At 34.7% G+C, this 20,240-nt stretch overlaps 1 protein-coding gene across 11 annotated transcripts in view; it reads left to right on the plus strand.

The window, feature by feature from the left end:
* The window catches only part of FER (FER tyrosine kinase), a 364,680-nt gene that overhangs the window by 14,939 nt on the left and 329,501 nt on the right, over positions 1 to 20,240 (plus strand). For 10 of the 11 annotated variants that reach the window (XR_012505568.1, XM_074360443.1, XM_074360446.1 and 7 more), the window contains one exon: positions 15,740 to 16,006. Coding sequence is in view for 9 of the 11 variants with exons in the window: in XM_074360443.1 (XP_074216544.1) it covers positions 15,800 to 16,006 (207 nt within the window). In the remaining 2 variants the exon portion in view is untranslated. Of the gene's footprint in view, positions 1 to 15,739; positions 16,007 to 20,240 lie in introns of those variants that run through there. The other variant, XM_010971469.3, reaches the window with a different exon arrangement.

Genomic DNA, 20,240 nt, shown 5'->3' on the forward strand with positions numbered 1-20,240 from the left:
TAGTTTATTTTTCTTCTCAAAAACTTACTTCTCCTTCTAGTTTTTGTATTTCTACCAATAGTCTATTACCTAGTATAGTTCTATATTCATTTTACTATTTCATGCATTAATTTGATGCACATTAATAGGCTTCTGTTAAGGATCAGAGAATTTCCTGCTTCTGGGGATTTAATGATGAATAAGTTGGATTTCCTATCTTTATTTATAGCTTATATTTAGAAGTGGGTACAGGTTATAAAAGTAAACTGACAAAATAATTATGAATTGCAATAAATTTTTTGAATGAAAGCAAAAGAGCAGATGGCTTGGGGTAAGATGGCAGGAGCTACTTTAGGTAGGGCGATCACAAAAAGCTCCTCTAAGGAGTTGATATTTAAGATGAAATCTGTATATGAGAAGGAGCTATTTCAAGGAGGGTGTGTGTGTGTGTGTGGCGGTATTTTTGGTGGGGAAAGCAATTTGAAGGACTAGAAGAGTGAAATAAGTCAGAGAAAGAGAAATACTGTGTGTTTTCACATTTTTGCAGAATCTTAAAAAGCCAGAAGTGGGGGAGTAGAGAAGTCTGGTTGCCAGAGTCTGGGGAGTGGGGGAAATGGGGAAATGCTGGTCAAGGAGTACAAACTCCCAGCTGTCAGATGAGTCAGTTCTGGGGATCTAGTGCGCAACGTGGTGGTCATCATTACCAATACTGTGTTATATGCTTGAAAGTTTTTAAAGGAGTAAATCTTAAATGTCATCAACACACACACAAAATTATAATTACATATAGGGATGGAGATGTTAACTAGCCCTATTGTGATAATCATTTTACAATATGTATATGTATTTAATTATCACATTGCATACCTTAAATTGACATATATTATATGTCATTAATGTCTCAATAATGCTGGGGGGGCGGAATTAAGAAAAAGGAGGAATAGTGGGTGTAAAGCCTTTGAAGGAGGAAAGAGCTTGGCGAGTTTGAAGAATAGAAGAAAGCCTGGTGTGGCTGACATAAAGAGAGAGGCCGAGATGAGTAAAAGAGGTTATAGAAAAATTCAGGGCTTTGAAGGGTTTGGCAAGTAGTTTGTTTTGTTCTTAAATGATACCATCATTTCAGCTACTGTGTGAGGAATGGCTAGCTGGGGTGAAAGTAAAAGCTGGCAGTTTTAGGAGCTAAGGTGAGAGACGGTGGTACCCTGATAAGATGCTTGCAACAAGAGAGAGATGGATGGGTTTGAGATGCTTTTTTTTTTTTTTTCGGTCAAGATTTAATGGACTTGTGGATATTTGGGGCATGGAAAGAGAGGACACAATCGAGGATGACTCTGATTTTTGGTTTTGAGCAGCTGGGTGGACAATCCTTTTAGGTAGCTATCTTTCCCATTATCTCAAGAGTTTGTTATTTCACCAAAAGGGAAATTAATTATAATGCTACAAATAACATTAGTGCTGGAAATAAAAGCACCTGACAGATTTGAAATGTACTAGTTAATGCTTTATTTTTCTTTTTCCTCTGAAATTTAACTTATATGACTGAGTTAATTATGAATTTAATTTCATTTTCTTTCATTTTTCATGAAAGATTTCAGAATCTTTCTGGAAGTGAAATAATTATGTATACTTTTACACTCTATATTAAGCCTTCTCCCCCATGCTCTCTCTTTAAAAGAGATAAGTCTTTTGAAATTTTAAGCCAGTCTGAAGTCTTTGCAGACTGTTACCCGAAGTTCTGATGTATAATTTTATAGTTATTTTATTTTGCAGATTCTGGAGCATCCTACCCTTAGATTATATCATACTGAGCTCACTGAAAAGGATTTAGCTTGTCTAAACAGTTAGGAGGTTCATTTATTATCGTTTTGTTTTTCTGGTTTCATCAGAGCATATTTATATTCAGCCTTGTAGAACTGATATTTTGGGTACAAACTGAAAAAGTTTTTAATTCAATAGAAATTGAATAGATATTAAAGTAGATCTTCCCAATTCTGTGTTACTTATTTTTTTTAAATTAGTAGTCATATTTTTTGTTTTTTTGCTGAAGAACTTTTCTGATGTTAAGAGTGAGTTAATATTTATTGTCTGTGCTCTATGTGACAAGCATTTGGCTAGCTGTTTTAAACACTATATTTTATCGTTACAACAGTCCTGAGAGTTTTTCCACTTTGTACCTGGTTATCATTTGCGTTTTAGAGCTGAGAAGTAGTTGAGTAATAGGATTTGTAGCTGGGAAGTTATCTCAGGGATTGTCCCCTTCCTCCTCTTTCAGCTGAGACCTACAGAGGTTCCATGACCTGCCCAAGGTCATGCAGCTGGTTTTCACGTTGCTGAGACCAGTGCTGCTTTTACTCCTTATGCTTCCCTCAAGCCGGCCTCCTGTCATGCTGTCTTCCCCCTCCAATATTTCATTTTGAAAACGGTCAGTGCTACAGAAAAAATGAAAAATTCTGGACAGTGAACACCCATATTACCTTTCAACTGTATTCACTCACTATTAACATTTTGCTACATTTTCTCTTTTATATGTTTATATAGTTTTAAAACCACTTGAAATTATATTAATGATATATATTGTATTTATATTATGATATATAAATATATAATATAATATAGGTATTAAAGCATGCATATCCTAAGATTATGGAATTTCCTACATGATTCAAAATCAGTATCTATATAAGAAAATTAACATTAGTATAAGAATATGTTTAATATAATGGTCCATATTAAAATCTCCCCAGTTGTCCCTAAAAAAAGTGTTTGGGGTTTTTGGATTCAGGATTCAATCAGGTTTCATGTATTGCATTTATCCTTATGTCTCTCTTTATTCTCTTTTAATCTTGAAGAGTCCCCGCCTCTTTTTGTTTTTCATGATCTGTATTTTCATTTAAAAGATATAGTTTGTGTATACTTAATGTCTTTTTTGAGAACTGCCTGGTTTCTTACAACATTGTTCATCTAAAACTTATTTTCAATTTCCTTTTTCCTTCCAGTTCTCTGAGGTTGCTAGAGATAAAATTGTTTATTACTAGCTTTTTTAAAAGAAAACATTATTCCAAATTTAACTTTGGCTGAGGTTTTTACATTTGGCTGCATCAGGTTAAAGATTAAAAAAAAAAAACCAAACAAAATAGGAGATTTATGTTGTAGTCAACCCACTGGCACTAGTTGGCGGTTGAAATTCATTTAAAACAGCAGAAGTCTGCAGGAGTTACTCCTCCATGCACCATGCCCCACCCCCACCTTCTAACCAGGAATATGTATATGGTCGCTGTGTATATTATAAAGCTGTAGCAGTCTAAGCCTTCATCTTTGAAAAATGCACAATTCCAAGTGGGAAGTAGATGAAAATGCAAATGATACATAAGCAAGTTAGTACAGGCAGCTGGAGCTTGGCACTATGAGAGAAGGTGTAAGTGCCCGCTCTCTCTTGTCCTTGTGTAGAGTTGGCATTTAGTGAGTGTTCTCTTTCTTCTTTCCTTGCTTCCTTTTGAGCTTCACACATTTGGTTGGCTTTCTTTGAGAATTACATGGCATTTAGGAACAAGTGGAATTTTGTGGGAAGGAAGTAGGAGGTAAGTTCTAAGCAGTATTTTCAAAGTGGGGAGACTCATTTTGGTTGAGAGGGAAGCAAGAAAGTGCCAGTGAGGAAGGGACTACTCTGGAGGTTTTAGGGATGTCTGTGAAGGCTTTTCCTTCCCTTTACTTTAGCCAGGGTTAGATTATACTTCTATGTTCTTACTGCACTTTGCACAATGATTCCTTAGAGCAGTTACTATTATGTGTTAGAACTTTTCTTTTTCTCTAATAAGCTCCCTGAGTTTGCAACCAGCACTGTTTATCTCTGTGTACTCAGGACCTCACTCAGTGCACATTTAAAAAGCATTTATTGGGTGAATAAATGAATGAATAAAAGGCTTTTACTGAGTCATCCAGCAAAAAGACAAAGATTCCTTTCCTGGGCAACTGCAGTAATGGTTTGACCTGCGGTTAGACCAATTTGTTGTTAAGGTGTTGAATTAGAACTAGAATTGGTTAAGGTAAAACCTGAAAAAACGAGGGAATAGAGAAGGGTGAGACTTTCGGTTCAGGAGTCTAGGATATGGAACAGGGATGAAATTGTTCAGTGGAAACCAGAAGCATTCTATGAGAGGGGCCAAGATTCTGTTACACAGATAAAATTTGGGGATTTTTCTGTCTCATAATAGAAGTACTTTTGTCATTTTCTGAATAAAAATAAATCATGTATATTTGGAGGAGAAGTAAATTTTAGTGTTAGGCATTCTGCCTGTGAAATTTGATTTTTATCTTCTTACTGGGGGGTCTTTTCTTTATACCTTTTTTAACACTATAAAATAAAGATATCCTTCTTATAAAAATACAAACTAGAGATACATAAAGTAAAAATGACATTCTTCCCAGTATTCTGACAATCACTCTTCAGTGGTAGCTAATGTTAAAAGTTTGATGTGTATCAATTTGGATTTTTAAAATATATACAGTTATCCCTTGGTGTCTGTGAGGGGTACCACTGATCCAGGATCCTCTGCTAATAGCAATATCTGAGGATGTTCAAGCCTCTTGTATAAAATGATGTAGTATTTGTATTTGGCCCATGCACATCCTCCCATAGACAGGCATGCCTCAGAGATACTGTGGTTTGGTTCCAGGCCACTGCAATAAAGTGGATATTGCAGTAAAGCAAGTCACACAAATTTTCTGGTTTCTCAGTGCATATAGAAGTTATGTTTACATTATACTGTGGTCAGTTAAGTGTGCAGCAGCAGTATGTTTTAAAAAACAATGTACATACCTTAATTAAAAATTACTTTATTTTTGGAAAATGCTTACCATCATTTGAGCCTTCACTGAGTTGTAGGAATAACATCAAAGATCACTGATCACAGACCACCATAACAGATATAATAAGAATGAAAAGTTTGAAATATTGCAAGAATTACTGAAATATGACGAAGAGACACAAAGTGAGCAAATACTGTTGGAAAAATGGCACCGATAGACGTGCTTGATACAGTGTTGCCACAAACTTTAAATTTGTGAAAAACGCAGTATTTGCGAAGTGAATAAAGTGAAGCACAATAAAATGAGGTGTGCCTGCGTTTTACATCATCTCTAGATCACTTATAACACCTAATGCAGTGTAAGTGCTACGTGAATAGTTGCTGGCATGTGGAAAACTCAAGCTTTACTTTTTGGAACTTTCAGAAATTTTTTTTCTTGAATATTTGATCCACAGTTGGTTGAATCTGCAGATGTAGAACCTTTGGATATGAAGGGACAATTGTATTAAAGAACATGCAGGTTTATGTTTGTATAATTTAAAAATTAGGATCATTTGATATGTATGTTCTGAAATTTGCTTTTCCTACTTATCATTTGATTTCTACCTGCATTTCATGTACTTCCAAAATTTGTTAGGTGTAACTTTATTTCAGAATGTAAGAGGACAATCACTAGCAGAAGGTAACAGATAAAAACCAGAGTTAACTGAATATAAGGAGAAGATAAATTTAAAAACCTCATGTTAAGGAAAATACCTACTAGTTTTTACTTGTGTATTTGCTCTCTGTTAATTTAGAAATACCTCTTTTTGACCTGTTTAATCTTTATAAAGTTGTAAAAGAAATCATTTTTCATGTGTTGTACTTCAGAATAAACACATAAGAGATACTCAGAGTACAACTTTGAGACTCACTGAGTACATCTATGGTGTGCACTTGTATGCTTGACATTGTGTGAGGATGTAGTTGTGAGTAGGATACTGTCATTCCTGAGTGCTGTGATAATAAAGAGCAGAGACAGAGAAGGCTGCCTAGAGGAGGTGATCTGAGAGAGGCTTTAAATACTAGTAAGAGGTAGCCAAGCCTTAAAAAAATGGCTAGGGCGAGTAAAGAAGAATCGATTTAGAGTTGGAGGTTTTTAGGACAAGTGCAATAGAAAATCCAGTTGATTCATTATGTGTAGAGGAAGAAGTAGGAGGGCTCTGTGTCCCAGTTTGCCCAGGACAGACCAGGTTTTCACCCATAGTCCTGGCATAGTAAAGAACAGCACCCCATTTTACTCTTAAAATTACCCCAGTTCTGGATGATAAGTGAAATCCTTACCCTAGAAGGGAAGGAGTATAGGGGGAGCTGATAAATTTTAAGGAAAACAGTTTGATCAGTAGTACTTTTGAGGCTTAAAGTAGGTGTTGTAGCAACTTAGACTTCAGAGAGAGTAGGAAGGTAGTAGGTTTGACCTAAAACTAGAATATTAAAATTTAGCATTGCAGAGGTGAAACAATTTTGGATTCAGGCTCTGGCCAGTAGCAACGGGTAGTTGAAATGGATTTGATTGAATGGGTCTTTGGTGAAGAGAAAGACTACAGCTGTTAAAATCTCCATGAGTGAAGGTAGGAGTTGGGTTGGGTTCAAGAATAAGACTTGAGTGGCAAGATGGAGAGTGAGAGGCAGATTTGGAGACAAATAACAGCAAGGTGGGGTAGGATTTGGTAAGGCTGAATGGTATAGATTTCAAAGGAGAAGAGATTTTTGGATAAGATGGGAAGAGCAGTGGTTTGGAAATGACACTAAGAAATCAGGATAAGGTTACTCATCCCTCCACCACCCCTGGTACTCCAGCCCCATGGGTATGGGTGGTGGAATGTAGGCAGGGTGTATCCTCACCTGAGAGCCCTGTGTTTTGGGGGAGCCAGGTGTCAGATGGGAATTGGAGGGTAGAGATTTAGAGAAGTTTATTTACAAACTGAATGGAATTCTAGAAGAACAATTTAGGGCACTACTATAGAGAAGGATGGGACGGGAGCAGGGGTTAGATTTTGCCTTTTGGGGAAAGGTGGAATTATACAAAAAAGCCAAGGATGGAACTGACTTTCCTCTATGTTCTAAACAAGGGCACAAGATCTGTCCAGTCTGGGCTCCCTGACAGGCTTTCTCATTGCAGAGCAGGAGCTGGTTTTGACCCGTAGTTCATATAACTTAAAACTGATGAAACTTGTTGCTTGCCATTCTGTTAGTGTTTGTGTGCCTTTAATGAACCTATTTGAAAGTACACATACAGATTTTGAAATTATTTTGACTTCTCTGCACAGTGTTACTCTCTTTGAAGGAAAAAAAAAAATTGGCCTAATATGAAAACTGAACTTTTTTTATAATAATTGATCATATAGGAAGAGTTAAGTCAAGAGGTATCTATTTGTAAGTTCCCAGCAAAGTATCCACATTTCCTTAACTTAGGGCTGCTACTGACAGGTCCTTTCCTTGACTTAGCTGTAGACAGGCTCCTCTGAGACCTCTTCCTGACTAGGCCCTCTCCTTTTCATACTTTGTATCTGTCTTTCCATTGCTCAATTTTTGCAAGAATCCTGCAAAGTGCCCCAAATAATTTTAAATGTCAATACTTAAGAAACATTTTTAAAATAAAAAGAATTAAAAATAACACAGTGTTCATTTTTAGACTCACAGCTTTTATTCAGTATTCTCTCTAAATGGAACGTCATTATCTATTAATTCTGTTCCAGTAGGCTGGCTGGCCAATCCAGTGTGTTCAGTTGAATTTAACCTTTATTTTAAATTAAGCTAACAGCAACACTTTCAAATAAAGAAAGCATGGGAGGAATTTTAGATACCGTATCTGTTTAAGGTGGTCAAGTTTAGCATATATTAACTGGTAGTAAATGATGTTGTCTTTGTCATGAAACTTTGGTGACTGCTCATTCCTACCTGTTTAACTGCTTCTGAAAAAGCTCCTCACTTTGTATTCATGTGAGGTCAGTTTTTGGTTTGTAACTGTGGTTATTACTTGTATACTCGGTGGCTTTTTGTGACTGTTTCAGTCTTGCTGCAAGCAGCTTACTATTTTGTTCAAATAGAGTCACTGTTTCTGACTTCTGTCAGTATTGAAGTATATAAAAGTTAAGAAATACAATTAAGTAATTATTTTTGTACTTCAACTGGTTAATGATTTTATAGTCTTTATCAATGAACAAACATTTTCAGATAAAGTAACTTGAACCATAAATGGATTTTGATGGGTTTTATTAGTCAAAGATTATAAATTCAAACTCAATTAAATTTCTTGCAAACTCTATTAAGTCTATTATATATCTCTTGGGGGAGAAGTAAAAGATTTTTCTATTTCTATTTATTCACTTATTTTCTGATTTTTCTAAATAAGCATACCCCAGTGGCATATTTGAATTTCTCTGTCAATGTTAAAAAAAAAAAAAAGGAAATAATTAAATATTTTTTAAGACATATTTTTGACCATAAGATATTCTATGTTAAAATAAATCTCCCTTACTTGAAAAAGAGTATTCAATATACATTAAAGTTTCTTAATACTATATAAAAGCACTATGTCCATCTGTGTATTTGGAGAATGTAAAAGTTGCCAGAAACTCTTATACTTACAGGAACTACCAGGGGAATTCTATTATCCTGCCAAGGATATTTATATTTTGCTATCTAATAATGTCTATTTTTGTTTAAGAATTATGTATTTATGGATCTATTTTATATAGAATGAAATTCTAGTTTTTGAAAATATGGGAGTTTTTAATGGTTATTTTACAGTTTTTTAATCACTATTTATGGTGAATTGAAAACTCAACATAATTCACTTGATCCTAAATACTAGGCTGAGTACCTTTAAATAAGATAGACTTAAATAAATCTAAATAGTCAGTTTACTGGGATTTTTACTAGTTTCATTTTTTTAAAAAAAGAAGCTATTTGAAAATAGTCATCTTTGTTAATTAACATGCATGTACTTTTGCATAATACTCTGTTTCAGCCTGATTTGTACTTACTGTCCACTAAATTATAGAAATTTTTGTTTTGAAATCTTATTTACAAATTAAAAAAAATGAGTTTGCTCTTGCAATTATTTGTAATAAATTGAATGCCTACTGAATTCTGGGTGGTAATTTTAGCCCCAGTGATATAAACATGAAAATGCTGTAATATTCTTATTTCCATGTAGCTTCTCATTTAATGGGGGAGATAAAGCTAAACAAATAATTAAAATACTCTATGAGAAGTGTTGCATAATCACAGATACAAACATGATCCCTGAAATCTGAGAAAAGGGAATGCCTAAGTAGGCCTGAGTGGTTGTGGTTGTGGGGATGGTCAGAGAAGGCTTCACAGAGAATATAGCTTTAAAGTTAGTTGCTGATAATTCTCCAGGCAAACAAGGGAGAAAAAACATTTAGATTGAAGGAACAACATCTTCAAAGGCACAGAGGTATGTATGATCATGAGACATTTAACGAACCACAGGTAGTAAGTTACTGTCCTATTGAAGATTTTCAATTGAAGCCTAAATATTTTATCTATTATATTAGGAGACTCTGGGGCACAGGCCATCAGTCACTCTTCACATTTGACTTGCAGGTCTTGGTCTATCTTTGTGGGCTGTGGTTCCAATGACAGTTTAATTTTCAGGGTCTCTGTGCTGTTGTTTTGGTTTGCTTTATCTGGTATCGCTGGGGCTCCCACTGGTTCCTGCTAGAGCTGCTTGAGGGAGTAGAAGACCTTTCTCAGGCTGAGCTACTAGATGTCTCTGGTTAGAGGAATGAGATGGGATTTCTTTATCATGAATCCTAGCTACCCCGATGTCTCTGGACAGGAAAGGAGAGCCTTGGACCCACAGAGAACAAGTACCTTCCTGGACTGGACCTCTTGCTGAAGCTTGGTCCCTCTTGCTAGTTCCGTGCACCTGCTCTTGTATTTCTGGGTGGGGAAGGAGATCCTGGGACCTGTGGGGTCAGGAAGGCTTCCTGACTGGACTGCTTGCTGTAGCTGGGTCTCTCGTGCTGGTTCTTCCTGCCTAGTTCCATTTCTCTTGGCAGAAAAAGGGATTCTCAGGCCTGTCAGAGAAGGTGAGTGCTTCCGCTGGCTGTTTATTTTTGGTGCAGTTCATAATCTGTCTCCTTTGCTGATGATGTCTGGCTTGCCTGATGTTGTCAGAGGGACTCTTGTTGGATCCTGGGGGGAGTTAGCCTGTATGGGCTGCCTTTTGTTACTAGACTGGAGATTGGGAAAGGTCAGATTTGGATGGCCTTTTTCTATTGGGTGAGGGGACCACGAGACACCCTGCCTCTGTGCTGTTCTTCTGGTCCTAGGGCCAAAGGAATTCGCCTTCTTCCTATATTTTCAAAGTTCTTTGGTTGTCTCTTTCACTATTCCAGTGTTTATAGTTATGGGATTTGTGGAGTGTAGCTGGGAAAAATGGTCTTTGCCGTCTTGTCTGGATCAACAGCTAGGTTTTACTTTTAATTTGGATTTCTTTGTCACATGAGCATGGAGATAGAAGGGTGGGGAGATATTGGCTGGATCTGAGTTTGGCCTTGTTGGGTTTCCTGAGACTTACTCTGTCTTATGAGATTCCATAAACATCTTGTACTCCTGGATTTAATTATATCCCCCGTTTCTTCACGGAGCCCTGGAAAATGACAAGCCAAGGCCGCCCTCCCTGCATTTTTTCAGGTCCTGTCTTGGTACAGAGAAGCTTTTTTTTGGTTATTTTCTTGATTTTTCCCTAGGTTGGCTTGTTCAGTCTCTGCTGAATTTTCACATTGGAGCATTTCACATTGGTGACTTCTCATGTTTTGCTAACTCTACTTCCTCAGAGTATCTTCTGAAAGTTAGGGTAGTTTGGGCACATTTCCATGCTGCCTAGAACACCAGAATTTTCTCTTACTTTCCTTTGCTGTGAAACTTGTGGCATAAAGTTGTGCTCCTTTATTTGCTGATGATATGTTTAAATTTTTGTTTTTCTTTAAATATTTTTATACTTTTAATTGGTGATTGGAGATAGGAGCTTCTGAGGTACTGCTTTTACTATACCGACTTTACCTGAAAATTCCAATAGTGACTTCTTGCAGTTTTTACATCTCTCTGACATTGACATTGCCAATAACTTCTTTTTTATCCCAGCTTCTGTAACTCTGTCAAACCTGTTATTCTTTTGCTTACTTAATCCCTTCCCTTTGTTTGGCCTCTCTTCCTCTGGTTCTTCCATTGACAGGTTCTCCTGGGCTTTGTCCTTCACTCTGCTTTTCTGTTAGCATTCAGTCTATTGAGATTATCGCCTGTAAGCAAGTATTCTCAAAATTAAGATCTTTAGCTTTAATATTTTACCTAAACTTCTGTTTCCTGCTGAAATGAATGTATTTTCTTTAAATTAGCTCCGTATTGTCATTCTTCCATTTCTATTGATGTTGTCATCATTTCTTATTAAAGCCTTCAAGTTGTCATTGGATCATCTGTCTCTCATTTCTTCCCTAAATCCATTCACTAGGTCAAGCCTCTTTGATCTTAATTCTCACTGATGTTGTCAATTGTAGATCCTCACTTCTCAGGCTATGTAGCTGTAATGACTTACTAATTTGCCCTTTCATGTCTTATTTTGTTTTTCTCCCTTCAAGCCATTTTATACTTAGCTTACAGACTAAAATCTGTCTCTCTCTCTCTCTTTTAATTACCTACAATGTACATATAGAAAAGTGCACAAATCACAGGTGCTCAGCTTTATGAAATTTCACAAACTGAACACACTTGTGTAACTAGCACTAGCAGAGTAATCATTTAAAACATCACCTTTCATGACCTTGTCATTTTGTCTTAAAAATCCATTAATTAAAGAAATTTGGTCCTAATCAGTTTTCTTCACATTACAGTAGCAAGAGATAAATTGGTATGCCTTCTGCCACTGCTTGCCACATCTAGCTTGATTTTGGAGACTTTTTTTTTTTTGCTTCACCCCCTGTTCACTTATTTTCTCCATGCTGCTTCTACTTCCTGAAATACATTACCTTTTTGACTTTTTGCAGTCTAAATCATGGTTATTATTCCAGCCTTAGTTCATATCTTGCAATTTCTAGGAAGCTTTCTTTTCTGGCCTATTCTAAGCTGCATTAATACTATCTTTTTCTCTTCAAAAACTCTTTAATTAATTAATTTTTAAAATAGGTTATATCAACACATTCACTTAAAACAAAATTCAAATGTACAATGAAAAGATGTCCCATCCTGTGCCCCACACACTACATGTTCTAGAAAAATTTTGTGCACTTACAAGCAAATTTAGTCTCTGTTATTCTTCCTCCTTTTTACACAATGTAAGCTTACCAAGTTCTGTATTTTGCTTTTTTCCAGTTCTTTTACAAATTATTTATTTGTTTATTTGCTTATTTATTTATTGTTTTTGTTTGTTTTGGGGGGAGGTAATTAGGTTTATATTTATTTTAGTGGAGGTACTGGGGATTGAACTCAGGACCTTGTGCATGCTAAGCATGCACTCTAGCACTGAACTATACACTCCCCTCATCTAGTTCTTAATGATAGTTCCATATCAATACAAAAAAAAATTTCTCATTTTTATTTTAAAGCTGAATGGTATTCCACTGAATGAATATGCCATGATCACGTCTACCACACAACATGGTGGTGAAGGTTGGGCACTGAACAAATTCACATAGGCTATGATTTGGATGGAACTCCAACACTATTGAAATGATGTTTTATATATATTATTTGATATCTATGGAAAATTATCTATAGGATATCATTTCCCTAATTCCTAAAGTATTTATAATCTCTACTAATTTGGTAATTGGACATAGTCTTAGTTAATTATGGAGTTGTTTTGAAATGTTTTTATTTGTCATTCCTCAAGGAGTAGTACCATGTATTAGATTATTTTATATTAACCCTGACCTAGAATATTGCTGTATATAAATAAGTCTTTAGGATGGGTTGGAGTGTTTTTCAGATAGCAGCCAGATTCTGTTTCCTTTTTTATTCTTTTAAGCTCTTTATAATCTTTTCAAAGTTTCTGATAACGGAAGAAAAAAAGATTGTCAAGGCTTAGACTAGAGCTAGATGTATTTAGAAGCAGAAATGATATTTATTCCAAGTTACAGAATTAAATGAACCACAACTCAGATACAGTTTAAAAAAAAAAAAGCAAAATGTTTCACCTTTCTTTGTCCTCAAAAAAATGTTTCTTATTCTTTTATTGGAAACATGGAATGAGATAGAGTATATCTTCACGGAGACTTAGTTGAGCTATACATAAAATAACAGAAAAATGTTCATTTTTGTGACCCATAAAGATACAGTATATCAAAGAAAAAATTTTAAAGCTACTACCTACGAAGTGAAAAAACTGGAATTATACTACTTGATATTAAAGTGAATGTCAGGTCCCTTGTATTGATTTATTTATGTTAAGGCCCATTTAGTGTCCTGTTTGCTGAAGTACATTTTTCTACAACTTTTTTCCCCTCTTCTTGTTTGATCGTAAAATGGGGCAGTTTTCAGTTTGGAAAAACTGTAATTGTTGTTTTCGGCAAACCCACATTTTCACCATCTCTTTAGATGACGTCACTGAGGTTGGAGAGATAGACCTCTTCTCACTTTTCTGTATAGCTTAGAAGATTTCAGCTGAATTAACAAAAAATTGACTTCTGGTATGATGAGCCACCTAAAAATAAAAGATGTGTTTCTTTACTTCTTCTCACTGACCCTGAAGATTCACTATCTGAAGTTCTAGGAGAGTAGAGAGGAAAATAAATTCTATCATAGTTCTTGGGATTTATAGCAAACAAGCAGGATATTTTGGGGGAAGTTTCTGATAACCGTCCTTTAGATGATTGTAAGTTATGCTGCAGTGATTTTTCTAAAACAACTTTGAGATACAACTCACATGCTGAAGAATTCACCCATTTAAACTGTACAGTTTAGTGGTTTTGATTCTGTTCATGGAGTTGTCCTAAGCATCACCACAATTAATTTTTGAACACTTCCATCATCCCAAAATGAAATCCAGTACTCATTAGCAGTAACTCCTCATTTCACCTCAAATTCATTGGCTTTAGGCAACCACTAATCTAATTTTCTGTCTCTAGATAAAGATTCTGGACATTTCACATAAGAAGGTAATGTAGTATGTCAGTCTTTTGGTTTGGCTTCTTCACTTAGCATAAAGTTTACAAGGTTTATCCATGTTGTGGCTTGTGTCAATACTTCATTCCTTTTCATTGCCAGATAAGATTTCTTTGTATGATACATCATGATCCATTGATCAGTTGATGAACATTTAGGTTGTTCCACTTTGTGACTCTTACCAGCGATTGTGTTTGAACATTCATGTACAACTTTTTGTGTAAGCGTATGTTTTCATTACTCTTGGGTATATACATAAGAGTGGAATTTCTGGGTTATATCTGATAACTCTGTGTTTAACTTGAGGAACTGCCCATTTTACATTTACATTAGCAGTATATGATGGTACTAATTTTTTTCACAGTTTCCAACACTAGATATTATCTATTTTTTTTTATTATAGACTTCCTAGTGGTATGGAATGGTATCTCATTGTGGTTTTGATTGTTTGTTTTTCCTAGTGAATAATGATATTGAAAGTCTTTTCATTGCTTAGTGGACATTTATTTGTAAACCTTATTTGGAGAAATGTCTGCTCAAATCCTTTGCCCATTTGTAGTTGATTTGTCTTTTTTATTACTGAGTTCTAATAATTCTTTATATAATCCAGATAGAAGTATTCTTATCAGATATATGATTTATAAATATTTTCTCCCATTCTGTGGTCTTATCACTTACTTGATGGTGGCATTTGAGGTACAGAATTTTTTAATTTTGATGAAACCAAATTTATGTATTTTTATTTTGTTGCTTATACTTTTGGTGTCCTTTCTAGGAAACCATTACCTGAGCCAAGGTCACAAAGATTTACTGTTGTTTTCTTCTGAGAGTTTTATAGTTTCAGCTCTGATATTTATATCTGTGATTCCTTTAGAGTTAATTTTTCGTCTATGGTCTGAGAAGGCATCCTGCTTAATTCTGTTGCATGTGCAGTCCAATTGTCCTAGCACCATTAATAGAAAAGACTTCTTTTCCCCCATTGAATAGACTTGGCACTGAAGTGTGAGTCCTCAAACTTTGTTGTTCTTCTTCAGGGTTTTTTTGGTTTGTTATTTATTTGGTTATTCTGGCTCCCTTGCATTTCGATATATATTCTAGGATTAACTTGTTAAGTTTTGCAAAAAAAAAAAAAGCTAGCTTAGATTTTAATATGGATTGAATTAAGTCTGTAGATCAAATTGAAGAGTATAGCTTTCTTAAAAATATTAAGTCTTTTGGCTCCATTAACATGAGTCTTTCCATTTATTTAGGTCTTCTTTAATTTTTTTCAAAAATGTTTTGTAACTTAAAGAGTAAATGTTTGGGTTAGTTTTGTAAAATTTATTCTTAATTATTTTATTCTTTGTGGTGCTGTTGTAAATAGAATTTTTTAATTTCATTTTTGGATTGATCATTGCTAGTATATAGAAATACAGTTGATATTTGTATATTGATCTTGCACTCTGTAAACTTACTGAGCTCATTTATTAGTTCTAATACTTTTTAAATTGCATTCCTTAGGATTTTCTATATACTGTGTCACAACATCTGCAAATATATTTTTACTTTTTCCGTTCCAATTTCAATGGAAATTATTTCATTTATTTTATTGTACTGGCTGGAACCTCCATTATAATTTTGAATAGAAGTGGTGAGAATCCTCATCTTATTCCTGATCTTTGGGGGAAAGCTTTCAGTTATAGTGATTTTTTTTTTTTTCACTCTAAAAAGAATGGGCCATAACTTTGCTTTGAAGACTAATTTCCTTTTGATTTAAGATTTTTTCCTTCTGTTTACATATGCAGATATGTGCTGATTAGAAGGCTACTTGTGCAGTGTGGAGGATAAGACAGTGCCTTACAAAAATGGGGTTTGGGAGTGACCTGAAGAATTCACATGAAGCTGTGTTAAAATTGCAAGACTGGGAATTACGGTTACTGGAAACAGTGAAGAAATTCATGGCCCTGAGAATAAAAAGTGATAAAGAATACGCATCTACTTTACAGAACCTTTGCAATCAAGTTGATAAGGAAAGTACTATCCAAATGAATTATGTCAGCAATGTGTCTAAGGTAAGAAGAATGATTTCATCATTTATTTTCTATAGCATTATAGTTGTCCTTAAGGCAAATAGATCATACTATTGAATTAGCACACCCAAGTCAGCATTCTGAGTTAGTGGTTCCATAATCTTGCTGATTACAGAATCTCATGGGGGAAGTTTCAAAAATTCTAAAATTTTGGCCGTACTCCTGTTATTCTGAGTCAGGAGGTCTGATGTTTTTTAACTTTGAAATTTTTTTTTCCTAGTAGATAGCCAGATTATTCTAACGATCAGTTAGGTTTGAGAACCATTCTTAGAAATTTTGTTTTCTTTATTACCCTACCGTCTTGGGTCCCTTGAGCCTTGCTGTTTTCTTCTTTCAAAACAAGCTTTCATTATAACTCACCTTCTCTGAATTCTGTGATTCGTTAGTGCAGTGAATCACATGGAATATTTTAGTATATAGGTGTTCTTTGCTGTCATTTCATTGCTAAATAATAATACATTGATGATTTAATCACACTTAAAAATCCTTTGGATAAGCAGCATATTTTTTTAAACTCCAAGATTATAAAATATCATACAAAATTTAAAAAAAGGGCTATAAAAATAAAGACCAAAATTGTGCTGTTCTTTGAAGGCGTAAAAGGTAAAATGTTACACATCTGAATAATTCTTCAAGTTTTGGTGTATTTATTTTCATTGTCTTACTTAAGCATCACATTTTGCTATATTTATTCAAAGTTAAAATTTTTTTTAACCTTACTTTGAAAAGTTAAAAAAAATTGGTGTGTTTCTTGCACTCTAAGGGTGCAAGAAAGGGTCTTAGAATTTGAGTAAATTGTAGAGGAAACTGTTTCTTACGGGAAATGTGTGTGTGTGTGGTGTGTGTGATCAGGTAAATATTTGTGATTTCGTTGACTAACCCTAATGTTTATATCTTTCCTTTCCTGGGACAGTGAGATTCCCCAAAGAGCAATTCTCTAGTCTCTAGCCTGAAGGTAGGTTTGCCTGATGTGGCAAATTAAAATATAGAACACTAGTTAAATTTGCATGCAATATTTGAGACATGCATACACTAAAAATTATTTATCATTTATCTGAAATTCAAATTTAACTGGTGTCCTATATTTTGTTTGACTACTAGTGTTACGAATAGATAGGGAAAATACAGTGTTCAAAGAGTCATAATTTAGTTATTTTCTCCTGTTTTTGGTCAGCTGTCTTGGTGTTACTGAGCGCAGAGCCTCTTTGGCTCATGTTTACCTCTTGTTTCTTCTGTGCCGGGGGAAGAGCAGTTGCGTGTCTGTGTGGGCAGAGTAGTGGGAACTATAGAATTTTGGCTGTTCCTCACATAGGCTTTGGGTCAGTCCTCCTGCTTCAGTGCCCTCTCCTTTACCTTCATTTATATGTCTTAGTTTCTAAGCTTTACTGGAGTTACCTGACCCTATAAATTGCCTCCCCCCCGCCCCGTTTTACTTAAATATAATTGACATGCATCACTCTATAAGTTTAAGGTGTATAGCATGATGGTTTGATTTACATACATTGTGAAGTGATTACCACAATAGATTTAGTTAACATCTACCATGTATAGCTATAATAAAAAGAAAAAAGTTTCTCCTTTTGATGAAAACTCTTGGGATGTACTCACTTAACAACTCTCCTATGTATCACATAGCAGTGTTAATGACAGCTGCCATGCTGTACATTATATCCCTAGTACTTATTTATCTTATGTACCTTTTGATCCCTTTCCTCCAATTCCCCCACCCACCACGTTGCCTTTTCCCCTTGACTTCCCTTTTGCAGAACACTTAATGTTCAACTTTTCCTGATAGGCACATCAGTAACCACTTACTTGCTTTTCATTTTCTTGTATTTTGTTGGCATGTCTTATCTGTGATTGTTGCCTTTTCTGTTTTGTTTGTTATTGCAAGTGTATACTTTAAATAAGTATATTGTATTTTAGTGGGGTTTTGGAAAGGAGGGGAAAAATAGCCATGTGTTTTATTTACTATGTTTAACTGGAGTTACACTCTTTAGAAAAAGTAAGGTAGTGAAAGAAACAAGAAATAGGATTAATAGGTGAGAAGATGGAGGATTTATGAGGTTAGGATAGAGGAGGAATTATCCATGTGTGTACTGAAGTGTCATGTATTTTCGTGAGGAATAAATGGAGACAAATACTAAGATAATTAAGGAAGGCAGGCAGGAGAATTTTTGCGATGGGAAAGGAGGCTGGGAAAAGGTGACAGATTGGGAGGAAGTGGTTTTAAGGGAATAGTATTGCCTTTCACCGAAGAAATGTTGATAGATAACAGTTGAACAATGGTTGGAAACCCAAAGAAAAACAAGGAGTATGTCAGTCAGCCTTTCCTCTTGACACTGAAAATCCATCATTTATTCTACCTTAAAGAAAAGTCCAGGATATCCATTTTTTCTTTAGAGCACTGTGTTTTTGGTGTTGTGTCTAAAAAAAAAAAAACTTGGCCGTATCCAGAGGTGTTTTCTCCTATGTTTGCATCTGGAAGTTTCATGGTTTTAAGCATTTATATTTAGGTCTATAACCTATTTTTAGTTAATTATTGGATATGGGGCAAGGTATAGATTAAAGGTTTTTTTTTAACTAACAGATATTCATTTATTCCAGCAACATTGTCTCAATTGATATTCTGTTTTCTATTGCATTGATTTCTGCTCTGAAATCTATTAAATTTTTTTCCCACTTAATTTGGGTTTTGTTTGCTCTTTTTTTTCCCCTTGGGTTAATAAGGTATAAATTGAGATTATTAATTTAAGGCTTTTCTTCTATTGTAATTCATATAAACTTATAGTGTTTTTAATTTTGTCTAATTCTCATATGCTTATTTTCATTTTCTTTCAGTTTAGGATGTATTTTAATTTACCTTTTGATGTCTTCTTTGGACCATGTGTTCATTTAAAGTCTGTTATTTAATTTCCAAGTATTTTTTTTTCTAGAGATAATTTTGTTACTGATTTAAAATTTAGTCCCATTGTTTTCCAAGATTCTATTTTATGTGACTTGAATCCTTTAACATTTATGAATACTTGTTTCATGGCCTAGAGTATGTTCTGTCTTTTATGTGTACGTTATGTTCTGCTGTTGTTGTTTGGAGTGTTTTATAAGTGACAATTTGGTCAAGATGTTGATCGTAGTGTTCAAGTTGTTTGTACCCCTACCCTTTTTTGTCCACCTGTTCTATCAGTTATTGAGATAGGTATGTTGAAATCTCTGATTATAATTGTGAATATGTCTGTTTCTCCCTGCAGTTTAATCAGTTTTTCTTTCATGTATTTTGAGTCTCTGTTACGAAGTGGATAAATGTTTAGAATTGTTACTTTTTTATGATAAATGAATTAATTTGTATTTTAGGTGACTGATGTTTAGGATTTCTAAATCTGTATGAATTGACCATTTATGAAATTAGCTTCTTTATCTCTGGTAGTCTTCTTTGCTATGAAATCTATTCTGTCTGATATTAATATAACCACCCTAGCTTTCTTTTGGTTAATGTTAGCATGGTATGTCTTTTTTCATCCTATTTGTTATATTTAAAGTGGATTTCTTATAGGTAGAATGTAGGTAGGTCTTGCTTTGTTTCCTAATATGATAATCTTTGTCATTTAATTGGTGTGTTTAGACTGTTATCATTTAATGTGATTATTGATTTGGTTAAGTTTAAATCTGTCAGGTTGCCATTTGTTTTCCCTTTGTCCTACGTGCTCTTTCTTCATTCTTATTCTCCTTTTTTCTCCTTATTTTGGGTTGAGTTTTTTTATGATTCCATTTTTACCTTCTTTGTTGGATTATCACCTGTCACTGTTTATTGTGTTATTTCAGTGGTTGCTTTAGGGTTTATAGGATACATCTTTAACTTACTGTACATCTATGTTTTAGGGATAATGTAGAACCTCATCTATATAATATCCTTGCCACACTATACCTCCATTTCTGCCTATCCTTTGTGCTATTGTTGACATAACTTTAATTCTACTTATGTTATAGGCCCCGCAATACATTCTTCTCCTCCTTGTCCTCCTCTTCTTCCTCTTCCTCCTCCTTCTTGTTATAAATAATTGATTATCTTTTGTATAATTTAAATAATAAGAACGTAAGCTTTTACGTGTACCCATTGAGTTACCCTTCATTTCTTTGTGTAGATCCAGGTTTCCACCTGGTACTATTTTCCTCCTGCTTGAAGAGCTCCTTTTAACATTTCCTGTAATGGAAATCTGCT

Source organism: Camelus bactrianus, chromosome 3 (genome assembly GCF_048773025.1).
Source record: "Camelus bactrianus isolate YW-2024 breed Bactrian camel chromosome 3, ASM4877302v1, whole genome shotgun sequence".
In the NCBI taxonomy this organism is placed as follows: Eukaryota; Metazoa; Chordata; class Mammalia; order Artiodactyla; family Camelidae; genus Camelus; species Camelus bactrianus.